This window comes from Mus caroli, unplaced genomic scaffold (assembly GCF_978045245.1).
Source record: "Mus caroli unplaced genomic scaffold, Mus_caroli_1 scaffold_9, whole genome shotgun sequence".
Lineage (NCBI taxonomy): Eukaryota > Metazoa > Chordata > Mammalia > Rodentia > Muridae > Mus > Mus caroli.
Window position 1 is genome coordinate 72,473,504 of NW_028227264.1, and position 19,917 is coordinate 72,493,420.

The following is a 19,917-nucleotide window of genomic DNA, read 5'->3' on the forward strand; positions in this document are numbered from 1 at the left end:
CTAAAAAAGCAATGCTCTGGGTTTACAAAGAAGTCTCCAAAGCTGTGAGAGAGGCAATGGCTTTGCCTCACAAAGGTAATCCTGTTTTGGATTGGGTGTTTCTCAGTTTCCCTCATCCTTTGTTTGTGGACCAAACCTCTGATCAAATAATCAGTATACAGACAAGTGCTGACTGACTCCTGTCACTGTTTCTCATGTAAATTCTTAACCATGTGTGTCAGAATTGATTGAGTCATCAAAGTTCCGTGATGCTCAGGATGGTGAATTCCAGAAACTGAAGTCTGAAGTCCAATTTGGCCTTTCTCAGGCACTGTAAACTGAGTGTAAATGTGCCCAGTTCCCTCATGGCCCATTTATAACACAATAACACAGTGCTTGCTTACAAAATCTAGTCCTGATTAAAGTATTTATTTAAAGTTGCTTTAGACAAATATACTTCTAAATGGAAGGATGAAACAGAAAGAATATTCCAAATGTACAGTCTATATTTTGTTTCTAAAAATTTTTATTAGAATTCTGACTTTTAGAAAACAAATAGATATTCAAAAACTACTTGTTTAATTAAACAATAACATCATTATAGACATTCTCCAGCCATTTAGAAGTAGCATGATTACAAAGCATTCATGTTCCCTTTGTTTTTTGAAACAGAAGTATTTATATGACAAACAAAAAGCAAAAATCTCATATATGTGATAGCTTTAGATGCATTGATAGGAATTAAATTCAATCAAAAAGAACTTTTAATGGCAATAATGTGGCTACTAACTTCATCGTGTGTAATACTGCTGCAAACGTTTAATGACAACTGTTAATAACAATACAGGAGAAGACTGCAGGTATGATTAGGTCGTGTTGATAGAAATGGAAAGAGAAAAGTCACTACCTCAGCCACAGAACTTGAGGAATGTGTGAGGGTTTTGTAGGGAAAAGGAAAATCATGTAACATCACAGCAACATCTTCATCTGAAAGTCGACGACAAAGGTTCCAGAGTAGGGGATCAGAAATTTAAGTATGCAGAGAAGCAAGGCATATACAGCTTAGACAATTTATGAAGAACAGCAGCAGACAGCAAGTGAAAGAAGTCACAGTCCACATGGAAATCACACAGACCACAGTGTGCACACAGAGACAGAAATCAGCAAGGGACACACGGCTTCCAGTCATGAAAGTTAGACAGCAAAATTTAAGTTGTCCCACCCAAAACATGATTTATCATCTCTCAAACGGGGAAGGAGCAGCAACCATCTGGATATGTCTAAAACCTCACAGAGAACATCTGGGATCTTTGCATTTCTCCCTCTGAATTTGTCAATAAGTTAGCTACTTCTAAATAGTTTCAATAATGATCACTAATTGACTATGGAGGGACAGGTCTCATTTATGTGAACATCTGAAACCAGGAGATGGAATTTGTTTTCTTGTCATTCATTTTCTAAGTAAGTGAATTCCTTCTGCATTGCCCAGGATTGGATGTCATGTAAAACTAAAAATCATTGATTAAAAAGAAATGTCATTACCACAGTTGGGTTGAATCAACCAAGACTTATCCTAGTTACAGGCATCACCTCCCCTTAAGCACAAATACTGAGAACAGCTAAGCTCACTTTGAAATCTGGGATGAGGAGGCTTTAGGTCAAGCATCTGACAATGTGTGTGTGTGTGTGTGTGTGTGTGTATGTGTGTAGTATGATTGTATGTGTATATGTGTGTATATATTTATATGTATATATGTATATGTGAGTATATGTGTATATGAGTGTATGTATAACTGTGTGTATGTATTGTGCAAGTGTATGTATATATGTGTGTATATGTTTATGTATATGTGTATGTGTGTGGGTGTGAATGTATTATATATGTGTGTAGTTACATATGTGTATATGTTTATGTGTGTACATGTGTATGCACTATATATATGTGTATATGTGTGTATGTTTACATGTGTATGCAGCATATGTATATGCATGTGTGTGTCTGTGTGTGCAAGCATGTATTTACTAAGGAAAAATCAGTTTCTCTAGCTAATGAGTCATTGAAGCGAAGAAACCTTATACTAGCACATTAATATGTTTCCAGCATAAACTGCAATATCAGTAAGACATTCCCCATCATAACTTAGACACTTAGATTAGGTCATGCAGCGGTAAATTATGAAAGCGTCTATGCTGAGCTGAGGTGGGAAATCGTCTTTCCTGCCTCCTTCCTCCTGTTCTTTCTCCTAATGGCCCTTATCCTCTTTCTCCCCTTCCTTTCTTTTAAAATATTCTATCATTGATCCAACCCTTCCCTTGCTCACATGTGACCTGCCCAGAGGAATCTATTTATAGTCAGCAATAACAGGCCAATGACATGCGAACAAATGACTTTATTTAGCCCCACTTGGTGAATCTATTGGGTGAATAGGTAAGGGATATTTATAGGAGCTTGACTGCCTGGCACAGCTGTATCTCTGAAAAGTCCCCCAAAGCATCATGGGTGGGAACTAAGGAAAGCTGGAAACGCTGGAGCTGGATTCCCAACCTGCAGTGGCTACATGATGAATGTGTCTCCTTTCCTACTAAATATTTACGACTCTGGGCAAGCTAGTTAGTCTTTAAATGTCTTGTGGGTTTCTGGAGTCCTGGGAAGCTCACTGACCCTGCAGAAGCTTGTATATGAAAGAAAGTGCTCAACACTGAGTCACAAAAGAAGCCCCCGAGAATCGGTGGCAGAGGTGGAAATAGAAGAATCTGATGCAGTTCCCGAGGCAAGAGTTGATCCTTCTCCATGGTGACAAGAAAACAAGAGCCACACAAGCCTGAAGGCTAAGACTACGACCTGTTAAGTTCTCCTCTCCTAGGACTTGAATGCACTTAACTCTGCGGGCTAGCAGGGCAGAGATTCAGGAGCTTTCTCAGAGGTTGTCCCTTCTCCTTGTATGATTCTAGGAGAAGCTCAGTGCATAGGCAGAAGTTGCAAACTCTAACACATTAACCCACATCCTGGATTGTTTTATATCAATTGTTTTATAACTACATGTTTTAACTTTTGTTGTGGTTTTTGAATTTTGTTTGTTTTCTATTTTTCATATGTGTGCATGTGAGCCAGAAGACAGGCTAAGGGACTCTGTTCTCTCTTTCCAGCATGTGGGTTCCAGGGATCAAACTTAGGTCCCAAGGCTTCACTGGGCAACAGGACCCTTAGCCTCTGAGTCATCTTCTTAATCTTTTTCTTTGAAACTTTTTCATTATATTGTGTCAGTGCACACACACACACACATGCATATACATCCACATGCCATATGCCATGGCACATGTGTGGAAGGAAATGGGTGCTTTGAGGAAATCAGTTTTCTTCTTCCATCACGTGGATCATATGACTTCAGGTAACCCATCTCTGCTCCCCAGGCGTGGCTACAAGCATTTACCTGCCAAGTCATCTCCCTGGCTCCCATACTAGTTTATAATAATACACCCTTTCAGCCTAGAGAGATGACTCAGTGGTTAAGAACACTGGCTGTTCTTCAGAAGGTTCTGAGTTCAAATTCAGAAGCTATAAGGTGGCTCACAACTATCTTTAATGTTGTTTTCTGTCCTCTTCTGGCATGCACTTGTATGTGCAGATAGAGTATTCATATGCATAAATAAATATAAATACATAAATAATCTTTTAAAAAGAAGGAAAGATTAAAAGATCAATACACCCTTTCTTTTAAGTAAGAAAACATGCTTAGAGTATAGTATAAATGCTGGTGTTGAAAGGTGAAATTCAGAAGAAATTATAGATTGGAAATATTTGAACTCTTTTGTGTCAAGCCAAATGGTAAAGATGATGTGATAATAAGGTAAGGTTTTCTTCCTACACATATACTTGGTTAATAACCAGTGTAAGACTATGAGTGAACATAACTAAAAATACATGAAAAAAAAACTATTTAAAAAAAACATCACTTTCAGATGACTCTGGTGAAACTCACTGATCAGAGTGTCCAGCCTGAAGTTAATTCTTTTGCTTTATTCTCAAACCATAAGCTACTAGCAACAATGTTGCAGAAGTATGAACCATAGTATCAAGATACACTGTTCACATATGCACCTGGCCTGACTTGTGTCTACTTATCACTTGCAGACATCCAATGACACCTTTGAAATTCCACTCATGTTGACTGGCAATGTGGTACTGAGGAAAAGACTCAACTATGAGGATAAGACTCGCTACTATGTCATCATCCAAGCCAATGTGAGTTTTTGCCTTCTCTTACCTTCTGTTCTGGAGCTAATATAACAAAGTGCAACTTTGTACAGGTGTGGCTTTGAGTCTTTTGAGGTCTTAGCTTTGTGAGATTGGGTTTGGGCTTTCTTGCCCTTGGTGGATATATTCTATATACAGATGGAGGAAGGGAATTTGGGTATTGCTTCGATTTGCTCTGTTCTTCTTCACCATCAAAATCACCCTCTAACATCCTAACTACAACCCAAATACTGATCTCTACCACACTGAGATATTCCTTCAAGGACTATCTACAAAATAGCTACAGTGACATCACCTTGAAGCAGGTTAAAAATGTGTTGTTTTTTTTTTTGTTGTTTTTTTTTTGTTTTTTTTTTTTCTGGATCTGACTTCAGAAGTTTAGAGTGGTAATCTGAGAGTAGGACTGGAAGGCAGTATCAATGGTTAGGAGTGTTTGGATCTGAGCAGCTGTGCCAGCCAGCTCTCAAACGTCTGCACTTCAGTTACCACACATCCCCTACCCCCAGCAACCACACATCAGAGGATAGACATAAAGGGTCTTCATTTCGTGGATATTTAAAGCCACTCTGTGACTGCTCTAGCTTCTGTTTCCTGGTTGTATGTCCAGGGTGCACTAATGTAAACCCCACTGGTTTTGTGTCTCTAGTTTCTAGAACATTTTATGGCAAAAATAGGAGGATCATAGGTAAATGGTTAAAAGAAAGAAGTATTTATGGTTTGTCTTCAGAATAATATGCGTTCACATCAAACTATAATACAATATATTTCCAAGTATTGATATGAGTAAAACTTAACAATTGCTGACTATGTCAAGTAACATACCTTTAGAAAAATTATAGGCCCCAGTTTTAAAATGCTTTAAACTAAGGCAATGTTGCTGCGGTTTACATTTTTGGGTTAACCCTGGGCTTGATTTTAATGTCTCACTCAGGACTGCTTCATCCTTGCTTGGTTAGAAGCATCCATGGGTTCCACTGTGGTTGCAGGGAACTGATTGGGGCAAAGTCTCGGGGCCACTTTAGCTATGTTGTACTTTCTGCTACTGTAAACACCTGATAATAACAACATAGTATTTAATATATGTTTCTGTAAGTGGGTCTGTTAGGTGCATCCAGATATTTCCTGAGCTACTTTAATAGTGAATATTTAAATGCTAAACATTTATTCCAAAGATCTTGTGACAGCCTCAAAAATAAAATAAGCATTTCTGCCTTAAATGTATTTAAATGAAGTTCATATAGTTTCATGATATTTGATAGGCTCATTTTCCCTGGATCCACCTAATTTATTTTTTGAACCATTATTTATTCAATATACTGCTAAAGAGAGCATAGGTACAAAATGCTAAAAGGTAACATTTTCACAGGCTCGATTAAAGAAGCCCAATGAATTAAAATCACAAGAAATATTTTTCCATGGAATGGAGAAATTAAAGTATCATTTATTACCTAATATGGAACATGTTCTATTCCTTAAAATTACAAGTTAAATAGACATGCTAATGAGTTATATGTGAGCATCTTGTCAAAGGTAATTCTCTTTGAGATTGTACTAGGTACCTTGTTTTGGAAAATCAAAGTTAGTTTTTCATCATGACAGTTGGTAATAATTTTATTCAGAAATTGAGTTGCATTATGTTTGGGAGGCATCATACAACCATGTCATACTGAGCGTTTGTGATGAATTAGTATTGAACCCTGTATACGTAAGTTACATTAAGATACATAAGATGCATTAGATATATGACTCATATTATGTGTAAGATGAATTAGATACATATTAGATACATAGGTAAGATACATAAGATATATTAGATACATAAGATGCATAAGACACATAAGATGCTTAAGACACATAAGATGCTAAGCTTCTCTGTGTGGTCCCCCAGGAGCACTAACAGAAAGTCCATTCACAGAGAAGTCCATTCACATCGGTCCCTCTCTGGTCAGTAGTCATGATGAACTTTTCTTGTTTGTTTTGCTTCTCCCTGAGTTTGAGTTAGTGCTAAAGGGCATGAAAACTTGGTAGCTCTCTGCAAAGAGGAAGGCAATGAGACTATAAAGGCTAGGGAAAGTTCTGTTTTCTGCATAGCATGAAGTTTCCAGAGGATGTGTGGACCTGGTCCCCAGACAGGAGTTTGGAAATATGAGCCCAGTTCTCATTTAAGGCACAACATCTTTCTCATTGCTTGATTTTTGTCTCCTTTTTCATTCTGCTCATTGTTAGTTTATAAGATTTTGTCTTTGGTGTATATCTGTGTCTTGGAGATACATGCACATATTTTAAGTATTTTTCCAGTGTTAGCTAATGATAAATTATAATACCTACATTTACTAACATTTGGCTAAACCTAAAAATTGTTAAATGACTCATTATTTTTTAGAAAAGCAATTTTATTAGGAAAAAAAAAACAAACTGATCCTCCTTCAGGGTAATCTAGGTCAGTTTTAGGGTAGGAATACAAAAATCAAACAGTTGTGACCCTGGTCCTTTATTAGCAGTCAGAAAGGTCCTTGGTCCTGTCAAAAGTTCTGTCATGGCCAAAGGCTAGATGTGCTATATGGGAGACCTGATTTATTACAGACCTTTCCCTAAATAGCACATCTACCACTAACTCCATGTGAAGACATGATGGAAATTGAGACTCACTGGGATATCTCATGGAAGGGCACCTGAATGAACCATCTCACCCACTTCTCCACGTCCCATTGTATCCAAACTTCTGCCTCAAGTCCCATAAAACTCTCCCAAGGTAGTTTCCCATTTCTGGGGACTCACTTTGGCTAGCGGGAGCTCTGCTGTCTTTCTCTTAAGCTCTGACCTATAATTCCTTAAGGAAGTTTTCCTCCTAAGGGTCCTCTTTTGGTCCCTGAATTTCATTCTTTGAATTCATGGGACAAGAACCCAGAGACCACAGGTCCATTGTGGCTTTGGCCTCATATGATTTTCCTGCATCTTAGTTCCCAGAGCTATAGCCCAGCCTATGTCTGATAGATTCTATCACTCTCAAGAAAAGCCCACTTTTCTGAATCATGTTCATGTTAACAAATGAGTAGTGTTAGGAAGTATATATAATATATGAAATCACAATGCAAGTTGAGGAAATATAAGTTAATCAATTACATTAGCCTTCTTGGCTTAAATAGCAAACCTTATAGTATGGTCATCTTATGCAACAGAGATGTATTTTATCAGTAGTTTGGAGTCTAAAACTCTAGATTAAAACTGGCCAGGGTTTGTTACGGGGGTTAGGGAAGTTCTCTTTCTTGATCCCAGATGTCTGTTTTCTTGCTGTGTATTCACACTGCCTTCCATTTGTCTTTATATGGACTGGAAATCCCTAGTTCCTACTGTGTGAACTCTCTTCTCCTACAGTGCTGGCATCCATGCTGTGATAGGCATTATCCTTGATGGCTCCTTACAAAGCTTCACTATGATGAGAACTGTCTCCTGAAAATTTGAATGACACATGATTCTGTATAGAGAGTAGTGAGTCAACTCAGAAATTGCTTTCAAGTGCTATCTCTGTCAATAGTAATTACAGTTTTCCAAAGTAATGAAATATCCCACTTTTCAAAAATAAAATTTGAAAGCATCTTTCTTCTGAGAAAGAACAGAGAAGCCAAGAGTGTAAATTAGGACAGGTTATGAAAGAATTCTATTTAGCTACTGTCTTCTGTTGTATGGTCTCCTCACATTGAGAAAACAAACTTACTGAAATCAGATAAAAACATATGCAGAGGCAGAGAATTGTTTGTTTATATCACTAGCAGTTTACAATGTTGCTTTTCTCCATTACTCCTGCCATCTGGCCAGATTTTGATTGAGGAATGACACACAGAAGTGGCTGTCCAGGATAGATCACAAAGAGATGATACTAATCATGATCCTAGCCAATACCTAAGGAAAAACTGATCCATCCAGTGCTTCTTCCTTGTGTGTCCCTGACAAATATTATTTAGATAAACTCTAATGTCATTAGAATTTTTAATTTTTTTCAATAATTATTTATTTTTTAATTCACTTTACACCTTGATCACATCCTTACTTTCCCCTCTTTTCGTAGTTTTGCCCTTGCAAATCCTTCCCCACTTTGCCCTCTCTCCTTCACCTCAGAGAAAGCTGAGCCCCATTGGGTACTACCCAACACTGGTGAATCTACTCCCAGGAAGACTAGGTGCATCCTCTCCCACTGAACCAGGCAGTCCAGATGGGGAGAAGGGGATCTAAAGGCAGGGAACAGAGACAAAGACAGACCCCACTTCACTTATTAGGATACCCACATGAAGACCAAGATGCACATCTTATACAAATGTATTGGGAGTATATGTCCAGCTCCTGCCTGCTTCCTGGTGGATGGCCTAAGCTCTGTGAGCCTTCAAGGTCCCAGGTTAGTTGACTCTGTGAATCGTCTTATAATCTGCTTGACTTCTCTGACTTGCTCAACTCTATTACCCACCTTTCCACAAGGTTCCCTGAGCTCTGCCTGATGTTTGACTGTGGGTCTCTGCATCTGTTTCCATCTGCTGCTGGATGAAGCCTCTTAGGTGACAGTTATGCTTGGTTCCTGTCTGTAAGCATAGAAGAGATTCATTAATAGTGTCAAAGGTTAGCGCTCTCACATGGGATGAGGAAATTTCTAGTCATTTTCTACTCATTATGTTAGAAGTATACCTTATAAATACAGCCTTTGCTATGCAATGAATACAACAGTGTTAATGAATACAACAGTGGCATATTATGATGAAAACATGATTTTACCTCTGCACTTTTCCTTCCCAATTCTCATAACCTAAATTTAAAGACATTGTGAAAAATATATGACCCTAGTACAGAACACTGCTGAAACCAACAGAAACCTAAGAACCTATTGAGAGACATTATTACTAAATGTAGAGTATCCTGGTGGACATATTGGGCAGTGGGGAGTACATTAAGTAGCCATTAGGAAAACTGAATAAAGCTTTGATAGTAATTAATAACAATGAATTGTCAAAGCAAAATTATATAGGTGTAGAATGCTTTATTGAAGGAATTGTTATGCCCAAAAAGTCTACATCACAAGGGCTACAGTGATTGGCTTGCTGTGGGATTGGGACAGGAGCTGAGAAACATATACTTAATAATCGTCCTTTTCACAGAAAACATAAACTTGTTTTATGCTTAAGATGATAAGAAGTTTTAGAGTTTGTTGCAAGTCTTTTAGAAGGTCCTATTCCAATCCTCCCAGGGACAATGATTAGAAAACTCAAATTCCTTAACCATAATTTTATAAGGGAATGGCTCCTGGGCCATTGAAAGGAGGCAAGCCTAGGCTAGAGAGCTATAAAAAAGACTTACAGGAGCAGAGAAGGCTACTGAACATAGTGTTCTAAGAAGAGGAAAGATAGACCTTTACTTTATGTCATCTGATTTTTATAAGAGTCAAGGTGGTCAGAGACCTAGAGGCAGAGAGATATGCCCATGAAGTTCAGACTAACTGAGCAAACCCCTAAGACCATCCATAATGTTTCTTTATAGCAAAAATTTTTACTAATATAGTATTCTCTTAGGGTTTCTATTCCTGCACAAAATATGACCAAGAAGCAAGTTGGGGAGGAAAGGGTTTATTCAGCTAACACTTCCATGTTGGTGTTTATCACTAAAGAATGTCAGGACAGGCACTCACACAGGGCAGGAACTTGAAGGCAAGAGCTGATGAAGAGGCCATGGAGGGATGTTACTTACTGGCTTGCATCCCCTGGCTTGCTCAGCTTTCTTCCTTATAGAACCCAGGACCACCAGCCCAGGGATGGCACTACCCACAATGGGTCCTCCCACCCTTGATCACTAATTGAGCAAATGCCTTACAGTTGGACCTCATGGAGGCATTTCCTCAACTGAAGCTCCTTTCTCTGTGATAACTCCAGCTGTGTCAAGTTGACACACAAAACCAGCCAATACAAATATCTTAGCACAATAAAAATGCTAATTTGGGATATATGGGTACTCTATATTATTCCCAAAACTGTACAAAACACAGCTCTTGTAGCAAAGGAATGGGTGATAATTTATCCTGAGCCAAAGATGAGGGACTGACTATGACCCAGAGGCAGTCATTCAGGTTTCTCTCATGATGTACTCCACTGTACAGAAGATTGCATGGACCTTTATAGTCACAACAGAGTGATATAAACCAAGGCATTTACTAAATATATCAGTGGGGAGATCTGAAGAGGAGGTAGATTACAGCCTGTGTCAGGGAATCTCTGCCATGGATCTCACATTGTATCTGATAGCATTTTAATAGTTTAGTCATTGGAAACAAATAATCCACTAAATTATTCTATTCCAAAAGTTTCATGTCACAGTACCAAAGATTTTAGGTCAGAATCCGGCATTGATAATTAGTTGCTTTGAAGAAAACTAGTAATATCTCAAAAATAATTTTCACTGTTGGTCTTTAGTATGGCATGCCCTCTCTCCATGATCACAAAATTGTAGTCAGTCAGCTGTCTGCAACGTTTTCAGTGTAACTGGCACACGTAGGGAAAATTCAGCTCACACCAATTAAAAAGATTACGTTTAAAGCTGCTTCAAATGTTTTTAAATGTGTTTAAAAGTAACCACAGTTCACAACTGTTGCCCTTAATAGTTATGCACTGCTTTGTTTCTTACTGTTCATCTCAGAGGGCAAGTTATCACACTCATTGTCAGATTGGTTCTGCAAATTAATTCTTCATGCAGCAGTAGACTTCTTTATACACACTGCCTCTAGGGTGATTCCACTAGGTTAAATCCTAAGTAAATGGAAAGCATATGACAATTTCATGTCATTTTCCCCCTAAAATAGTGAAAAGTTCTAAACTATAACTTTTAAGAGACTGGGTTTTTAGGGTCCCAAAGAAGATAGGAACTCCACAGGACGACCAACAGCATCAACTAACCTGGACCCTTGGGGGGCTCTCAGAGACTGATCCACCAACCAAAGAGCATACCCAGGCTGGACCAAGACTCTGACACATATGCCGCAGATGTACAACTCAGTCTTCATGTGGGTCCCCCAGTAACTGGAGTGGGGGCTATCCCTAAAGCTGTTGCCTGACTGTAGAATTCCTTCCCCAACAGGGCTGCTTTGTTGGACCTCAATAGGAGAGGATGCAGCTAACCCTGGAGATACTTGTTGCACTAGAATGGGATAGCCAGGGGCCCCCACCTTCTCAGAGGAGAAGGGAAGATGGGGAATGGGCAGAGGGTCCTGTGAGGGGAGACTGGATGGCAGCAATCAGAATGCAAAATGAATAAATAGATAAATAAATGGAAAGAAAAAGAAACTGGGTATTCAATACAAGTAGATAAAAGTTCACCTTCCATTCCCCCAACATAAAACTTGGCTTACAAAGGTTACTAGGACCCAGATATAGCTGTCTCTTGTGAGACTATGCCGGGGCCTAGCAAACACAGAAGTGGATGCTCACAGTCAGCTATTGGATAGATCACAGGGCCCCCAATGGAGGAGCTAGAGAAAGTACCCAAGGAGCTAAAGGGGTGTGCAATCCTATAGGTGGAACAACAATATGAACTAACCAGTCCCCCCCCCACCCCAGAGCTCGTGTCTCTAGCTGCATATGAATCAGAAGATGGCCTAGTAGGCTATCAGTGGAAAGAGAGGCCCATTGGTCTTGCAAACTTTATATGCCTCAGTACAGGGGAACGTCAGGGCCAAGAAGTGGGAGTAGGTGGGTGGGGGAGTGGGTAGGAGAACGTTTGGGGGACTTTTGGGATAGCATTGGAAATGCAATTGAAATAAATACCCAATAAAAAAATTAAAAAAGAAAGTGTGAGAAAAGAATGAACAAAACTAAATTATACCCGATATTTACATCATCTAACTATTTAATCAACCTCTCTCTTTCTCTCCACCCCCCACCCCCGTTACACCCATCAGGATCGTGCACAAAATCTGAATGAGAGGCGAACAACCACCACCACCCTCACAGTAGATGTTCTAGATGGAGATGACCTGGGACCTATGTTTCTGCCCTGTGTTCTTGTGCCAAACACACGTGACTGCCGTCCACTCACCTACCAAGCTGCCATTCCTGAACTGAGGACTCCGGTAAGTACACTTACTTCTTTCTTTCCTGCTTCATTCCTTCCTTTCTCTCTCTCTCTCTTTCCCTCCTTCCTTCTGCTTTTCTTTCTTTCCTTTCTTTTTTTTCCCCATCTCTATTGGCATCTTTAAACCCACTGAAGTCCTGTCTCAGAATGCTTTGCAAATAGTTTGGTTGATAATATCAAAATTCACTAGCAAAGAAACTAAAATGGTAGTTTTTACTAACACTATTTTTCTGTAATACATAGATAATGTCATAATGTATAATTTCATCCTTTACAAAGCAGAAAAAGTCTCAAGAAGCCACAAACTCTGACACTGATATTTAGAAGAGTGTCCACCAATAAGAGTTATGTCTAAAGCCAGGCATGGTGGCGCATGCCTTTAATCCCAGCACTCCGCAGAGGCAGAGGCAGGCAGATTTCTGAGTTCAAGGACAGCCTGGTCTACAAAGTGAGTTCCAGGACAGCCAGGGCTATATAGAGAAACCCTGTCTTGAAAAAAAAATCAAAACAATAACAAAAAAAAGAGTTATGTCTAGTTGCTAGCACATTCAGAAATGTTGGAGGTGACATTGGGCTCTCTGGAAATAAGAGTCAACAAATCCTGAATATACATCTCCACCTCTTGAAGGTATGTTTTAAAGAAACAGAAAAGCAAAACATGAATAGATATTTTCCATACTCAGTTCTGAGTTTTAAAACATGCCAGCAGAGCTATACACTCGTGACATTTGAAATCCACACTGTGGGAACATCCTGGGTGCCAGAAACATACTTTAAGAGTCAACATTTTAAGACACCAGTGTTCATGAAAATGGCATTAGAGACTCAGACGGGCAAATACTACATGTATGTTCTCATGCTCAGAACTTTCATGGATGGATGGATGGATGGATGGATGGATGGATGGAAGAACGGAAGAATTAACAGGCAGATGGACAGATGGTTGGATGGATCATGAATGGGTGGGTGGATAGATTGATGTGCAAGTTAATGCATAAATGTGCTGATATATAAGAGATGATATGATAACTTATCAAAGTAGAAGAACTGTTTGAGAAAAGAATCCAGCAGGAATGTGAGGGGTCAGCAGAAGACAACTAGGTTGAATATGATCAAAGTTTGTGATATACATGCATGAATATTTGAGAAATAAGCCTATCATTTTACATAACAAGTATGCATTTTAAAAAGTTAAGAAAATAAAAACTAATTGCAACCCAATCAGGCATCTACTTAAACTTAACATAGTATCTTTTTCTGTCAGGTGTGTGTGTGTGTGTGTGTGTGTGTGTGGTTTCATAGAAGTTAAATTCCAAGTAGTCATCTTCCTGAATTTCTTTGTTATTTGTCCAGCTTTCTGGGTTCCCAAGATAACTCACAATGTTATAATTTGTTGGAAGAATCTTTGAAGCTCTTATCAATAATGTAAAAACAGAAACAGGAGTTTGAGGTATATTATACTTATATGAGAATTTAGATAATAAAAGAGAAATGTTTTCCTTTAAATCTTCAATAATTTTCTGTGTATCTTATTTAGTTCAAAGAGTTCTCATCCAGTGTTGTAGACATACCTTTCAGTGCATCGTATATGTATGAGAACTGAGTCTACAATACAAATATACTATACAATCACTAAAATATTGGCCTGAATGGTCAACAACTTTATAAAGTATTCATGTTTGGATGCATATTATATGACAATAAATTTTACTAATTTTGAGATCAGGTGCTGTAATCTGGTCTATGACCACAGACAATGGCTAATTTTTACAAATATTGAAAGGCAAAGAACTAAACAGACTGGTATAAAAGTATAAATATGCGCAACTTAAATTTGTGTCTTCACTGTAATATTTGACTTTCAGAAAGAAAACTACCATGAGTGGGAAACAGCAGGGTGTTTTTGTAATGTTTAATAGGAATGGTAACAATATTTGGCTATTTGTTTCTGGGTTAGTTTATGTAGCTTCTGAAACTATGACAGGAAGTATTATTGGTGTGGGAAGAGTAATACCAACTTGACCCAATGGCTGTTTAATAATGTTTTGAGGACTTAGTGTTTAAAGGAAAGGCAGAAGCTGCGGTTTGAGCAGTAGTGTACCCTGGGGGGTTTTGTGAAGAGTTTAGAGCACTCCAGGAAACTGTCAAAGAATCTCCTTCTTTTGAAGTTGGAGGAGTCAGATAAATGGTAACACTGACTAAAAGTAATATTCAATGTCCAGTTTGCCATATGCTCTGAATAAATATTAACTGAGCCAATGTGCGTTTCTTTTACAGAGGCCCTCCTTATGCAAATTTTACAGATGAGCCTTCAATTGGTTTATGTAATTTCTACTATGAATAAGTGAATATGTGCAGATTATACCTGTGTGTGTGTGTGTGTGTGTGTGTGTGTGTGTGTGTGTGTGTGTGTAAAAGTTAGAATATAGGACCAGCCGTAGTGTTAATATCCATTGCCTGGCTGTTACCACACTAACATAGAGGAGTCCTGAGGTCTCTGTGACATGTGTTAAGCTGGGCATTGATTTTTCCTGCTGACACCTTGATGCCAGAAGTGTCTTTCCATTTCCTCCACCATCCTCACACTACACATGGTAACTCTCACACACTAAATAATAGAACCTAAGAAAGACAGAATTCAACTTTAAAAGTTAGTGTTTTTTCAACTGGCAAATCTGTTCCTTTGCTCAGAGTGTACTATTATAATACAAAGAGAGAACTGATAACTGCTTAAGAAATCTCTGACACAATAATTTTCTGAAAAACAGTTTGAATAGAAATGTTAGGGCTTCTGGACACAGCAGATGATTTCTGGTATAAAAAGGAGGTTTTTAAACAAAGAAAATAAACAAACACTCTCATGAAAACAAAGACACTAGTCTTTAGATAGTTTCTCAAACTATGCTTTATAAATTAATGCTACATTAAAATTCTAGAATAATCAATCATTATACTTCACAGTCTACATTTTTCTTTAAATTAAAATTCCCAGGGTTTTGGATCCCTAGGAACTGGAGTAGCAGGCAGTTGTGAGTTAAATGATATGGGTTCTGGGAACTGAATGGAAGTCCTTTCTAAAAGGAGTAAGTGCTCTTAACCTCAGAGCCACCACTCCAGTCTCATATTTCATCGTTCTAAGAGACTGATTCATTACTTAATGCTCTGTTAAACAAAGAGTAGTTCATGTTTACCTCCATGAATATATAAGTTAATAGTTACTCATTAAAAATGTTTATATTGCCTTCCAGCAAAAAGTGGGTTATGTTTACTTCTAAGCACAGCGCCTTCCAATGATAGTCATTTAAAGTTTTCATAAAGCCATCATTTTATCTTATGAGAATTTGAAGAAGCATCCCAATATTCCTGTCTATAGCACAATAGCCATGTTTAGCATGGGTCACTTTAGGATGCTTGGTTTAGCTGTAGACAAGCATTGTTGGAAGAGTATCCAAATCCTGGTCTAAGAAGATCATAGGAAAAAGGATATGCTTAGGGGTTTATTATTCTTACACATCATTATTTGCATCTATTCTAGAGTATCACAGTTCAAACTGGGGTTCGGTTTTAAATTTCACATTCAAATAGCTTAGTTTATGCCTTTTCACTCTCTCTCTTGGTACATGTATCTACAACATATATTTATTATACATTATCCCTAATATATAATATATAATTAATATGTTAGAAATTTTCAATGAGTAAGATCTTGCTATTCAGAGTGAGAAATCCATTGATGTCAGCTAAACCAAACATTCTGAATTTAATTACATACAGGATGACCCTTCTTCAAACTAAGTCTTTGAATCCCAGAAGTCCTTTCACCTACTCAGGCCTGTGTTGATAGGAAATGTTCCAATAATTACCATAGTGATATTCTTTTTTTTTTTTTTTTACATGCTTAAGCTACTGTACCAGGCTTAACAGTTAGTTTTATTTCTTTCTTTTTTAATTAGGTATTTATTTCATTTACATTTCCAATGCTATCCCAAAAGTCCCCCACACCTTCCAACACCCACTCCCCCACCCACCCACTTCCAATTCTTGGCCCTGACGTTCCCCTGTACTGAGGCATATAAAGTTTGCATGACCAATGGGCCTCTCTTTCCATTGATGGCCAACTAGGCCATCTTCTGATACATAGCAGCTAGAAACACGAGCTCCGGGGGTACTGGTTAGTTCATATTGTTGTTCCACCTATAGGGTTGCAGATCCCTTTAGCTCCTTGGGTACTTTCTCTAGCTCCTCCACTGGGGGCCCTGTGATCCATCCAATACCGGACTGTGGGCATCCACTTCTGTGTTTGCTAGGCCCCAGCATAGTCTCACAAGAGACAGCTATATCTGGGTCCTTTCAGCAAAATCTTGCTAGTGTATGCAATGGTGTCAGCGTTTGGAGGCTGATTATGGGATCGATCACCAGATATGGCAGTCTCTAAATGGTCCATCCTTTCATCTCAGCACCAAACTGTGTCTCTGTAACTCCTTCCATGGGTGTGTTGTTCCCAATTCTAAGAAGGGGCAAAGTATCCACACTTTGGTCTTCGTTGTTCTTGAGTTTCAAGCGTTTAGCAAATTGTATCTTATATCTTGGGTATTCTAAATTTCTGGGATAATATCCACTTATCAGTGAGTACATATTGTGTGAGTTTTTTTGTGATTGGTTTACTTCCCTCAGGATGATGCCCTCCATCCATTTGCCTAGGAATTTCATAAATTCATTCTTTTTAATACCTGAGTAGTACTCCATTGTGTAAATGTACCACATTTTCTCTATCCATTCCTCTGTTGAGGGGCATCTGGGTCCTTTCCAGCTTCTGGCTATTATAAATAGGGCTGCTATGAACATAGTGGAGCATGTGTCCTTCTTACCGGTTGGGACATCTTCTGGATATATGCCCAGGAGAGGTATTGCTGGATCCTCCGGTAGTAATATGTCCAATTTTCTGAGAAACCGCCTGACTGATTTCCAGAGTGGTTGTACAAGCTTGCAATCCCACCAACAATGGAGGAGTGTTTCTCTTTCTCCACATCCTCACCAGCATCTGCTGTCACCTGAATTTTTGACCTTAGCCATTCTGACTGGTGTGAGGTGGAATCTCAGGGTTGTTTTGATTTGCATTTCCCTGTTGATTAAGGATGTTGAACATTTTTTCAGGTGCTTCTCAGCCATTCGGTATTCCTCAGATGAGAATTCTTTGTTTAGCTCTGAGCCCCATTTTTCAATGGGGTTTTTTGATTTTCTGGAGTCCACCTTCTTGAGTTCTTTATATATATTGGATATTAGTCCCCTATCTGATTTAGGATAGGTAAAGATCCTTTCCCAATCTGTTGGTGGCCTTTTTTTCTTATTGAAGGTGTCTTTTGCCTTGCAGAAGCTTTGCAATTTTATGAGATCCCATTTGTCAATTCTCGGTCTTATAGCACGGGCCATTGCTGTTCTATTCAGGAATTTTTCCCCTGTACCCATATCTTCAAGGCTTTTCCTTACTTTCTCCTCTATAAGTTTCAGTGTGTCTGCTTTTATGTGGAGTTCCTTAATCCACTTAGATTTAACCTTAGTACAAGGAGGTAGAAATGGATAAATTTGCATTCGTCTACATGATAACCGACAATTGTGCCAGCACCATTTTTGGAAAATGCTGTTTTTCTTTTCCCCCACTGGAAGGTTTTAGCTCCCTTGTCAAAGATCAAGTGACCATAGGTGTGTGGGTTTATTTCTGGGTCTTCAATTCTATTCCATTGGTCTAATTGGCTGTCGCTGTACCAGTACCATATTTCCCGTCCTTGTATTGTTTTTTTTTTTTTCTTTTATTATCCTTTGAAGGGCTGAATTCATGGAAAGATAATGTGTGAATTTGGTTTTGTGGTGGAAAACTTTGGTTTCTCCATCTATGGTAATTGAGAGTTTGGCTAGGTATAGTAGCCTGGGCTGGAATTTGTGTTCTCTTACTGTCTGTATAACATCTGTCCAGGCTCTTCTGGCTTTCATAGTCTCTTGAAAAATCTGGTGTAATTCTGATAGGCTTGCCTTTATATGTTACTTGACCTTTTTCCCTTACTGCTTTTTGTATTCTATCTTTATTTAGTGCATTTGTTGTTCTGATTATTATGTGTCGGGAGGTATTTCTTTTCTGGTCCAGTCTATTTGGAGTTCTGTGGGCTTCTTGTATGTTCATGGGCATCTCTTTCTTTAGATTTGGGAAGTTTTCTTCTATAATTTTGTTGAAGATGTTTGCTGGTCCTTTGAGTTGAAAATCTTCATTCTCATCCACTCCTATTATCCATAGGTTTGGCCTTCTCATTGTGTCCTGGATTTCCTGGATGTTTTGAGTTAGGATCTTTTTGCATTTTGCATTTTCTTTGTTTGTTGTGCTGATGTTCTCTATGGAATCTTCTGCACCTGAGATTCTCTCTTCCATCTCTTGTATTCTGTTGCTGATGTTCGCTTCTATGTTTCCAGATTTCTTTCTTAGATTTTCTATCTCCAGTGTTGCCTCACTTTGGGTTTTCTTTTTTGTGTCTACTTCCCTTTTTAGGTCCAGTATGGTTCTGTTCATTTCCATCATCTGTTTTTAATGTGTTTTCCTGTTTTTCTATAGGGACTTGCAACTCTTTAGCAGTGTTCTCCTGTATTTCTTTAAGTGAGTTATTAAAGACCTTCTTGATGTCTTTTACCATCATCATGAGATATGCCTTTAAATCCGGGTCTAGGTTTTCGGGTGTGTTGGGGTGCCCTGGACTGGCTGAGATGGGAGTACTGGGTTCTGATGATGGTAAGTAGTCTTGGTTTTTGTTAGTAAGATTCTTAAGTCTGCCTTTCGCCATCTGGTATACTCTGGAGTCAGTTGTTATAGTTGTCTCTGATTAGAGCTTGTTCCTCTTCTGATTCTGTTATTCTCTACCAGCAGACTAAGGAAACTAGCTCTCTCCTGAGTTTCAGTGGTCTGCAGGAAGGCTCTCCTCTTTCAGGGAAGGTGCCACAGATATCTGGTGTTCAGACTTGCCTCCTGGCAGAAGATGAAGGCCTGAAACAGAACCTGTCCCAGAAGCTGTTAGCTTCTGTAGTCCACACTCTCACCTGTGCAGAGTAGTCTTGGTGGAGTCTGGGATCCAAGATGTCTTCTGCAGATGCTCAGGCAAATCCCTCCGGGGCCGGGCGGACACCTATCCTCTGGCAGGGAAGGTGCCCGGAAGTCTGGAGCCTGATAAGGGGGCTACCTCAGAAGCTCTGTGGCTCCTGCCTGTCCCAGACTGTTAGCTTCTGTAGTCCACACTCTCACCTGTGCAGAGTAGTCTCTGTGGAGTCTGGGATCCAAGATGTCTCCATAGTGATATTCTTAATTCTACTATAGTATATGCAGACTTTATTAGCTAAAATGTATTATTTTAATGACCATATATTTAGAGATAAAATATTTTATAAATAAGATTATGTTTTCTACTAGAGGAAACTATCTTCGGTGAAAAATTAGTGTCTTTAGGGACACTAATATTAATGGTGTTGAATATATTATGTATATCTTGTATTAGATAGATCCTAAAGCCTCGGGTAGTTCTAGGCCAGTTATTTATTATTGATTTTAT

General features: G+C 38.7%; 1 protein-coding gene across 3 annotated transcripts in view; it reads left to right on the top strand.

Annotated features, from left to right (window-relative positions):
- Positions 1–19,917, top strand: part of Pcdh15 (protocadherin related 15) — a 933,441-nt gene that overhangs the window by 519,888 nt on the left and 393,636 nt on the right. Inside the window, exons 1-3 of one of the 3 annotated variants that reach the window (XM_085842877.1) lie at positions 2,543–2,903; positions 4,112–4,222; positions 12,162–12,332. In XM_085842877.1, coding sequence (XP_085699003.1) covers positions 4,142–4,222; positions 12,162–12,332 — 252 coding nt within the window. In that variant the 5' untranslated portion in view covers positions 2,543–2,903; positions 4,112–4,141. Of the gene's footprint in view, positions 1–2,542; positions 2,904–4,111; positions 4,223–12,161; positions 12,333–19,917 lie in introns of those variants that run through there. The other 2 variants (XM_085842878.1, XM_085842876.1) reach the window with 2 other exon arrangements.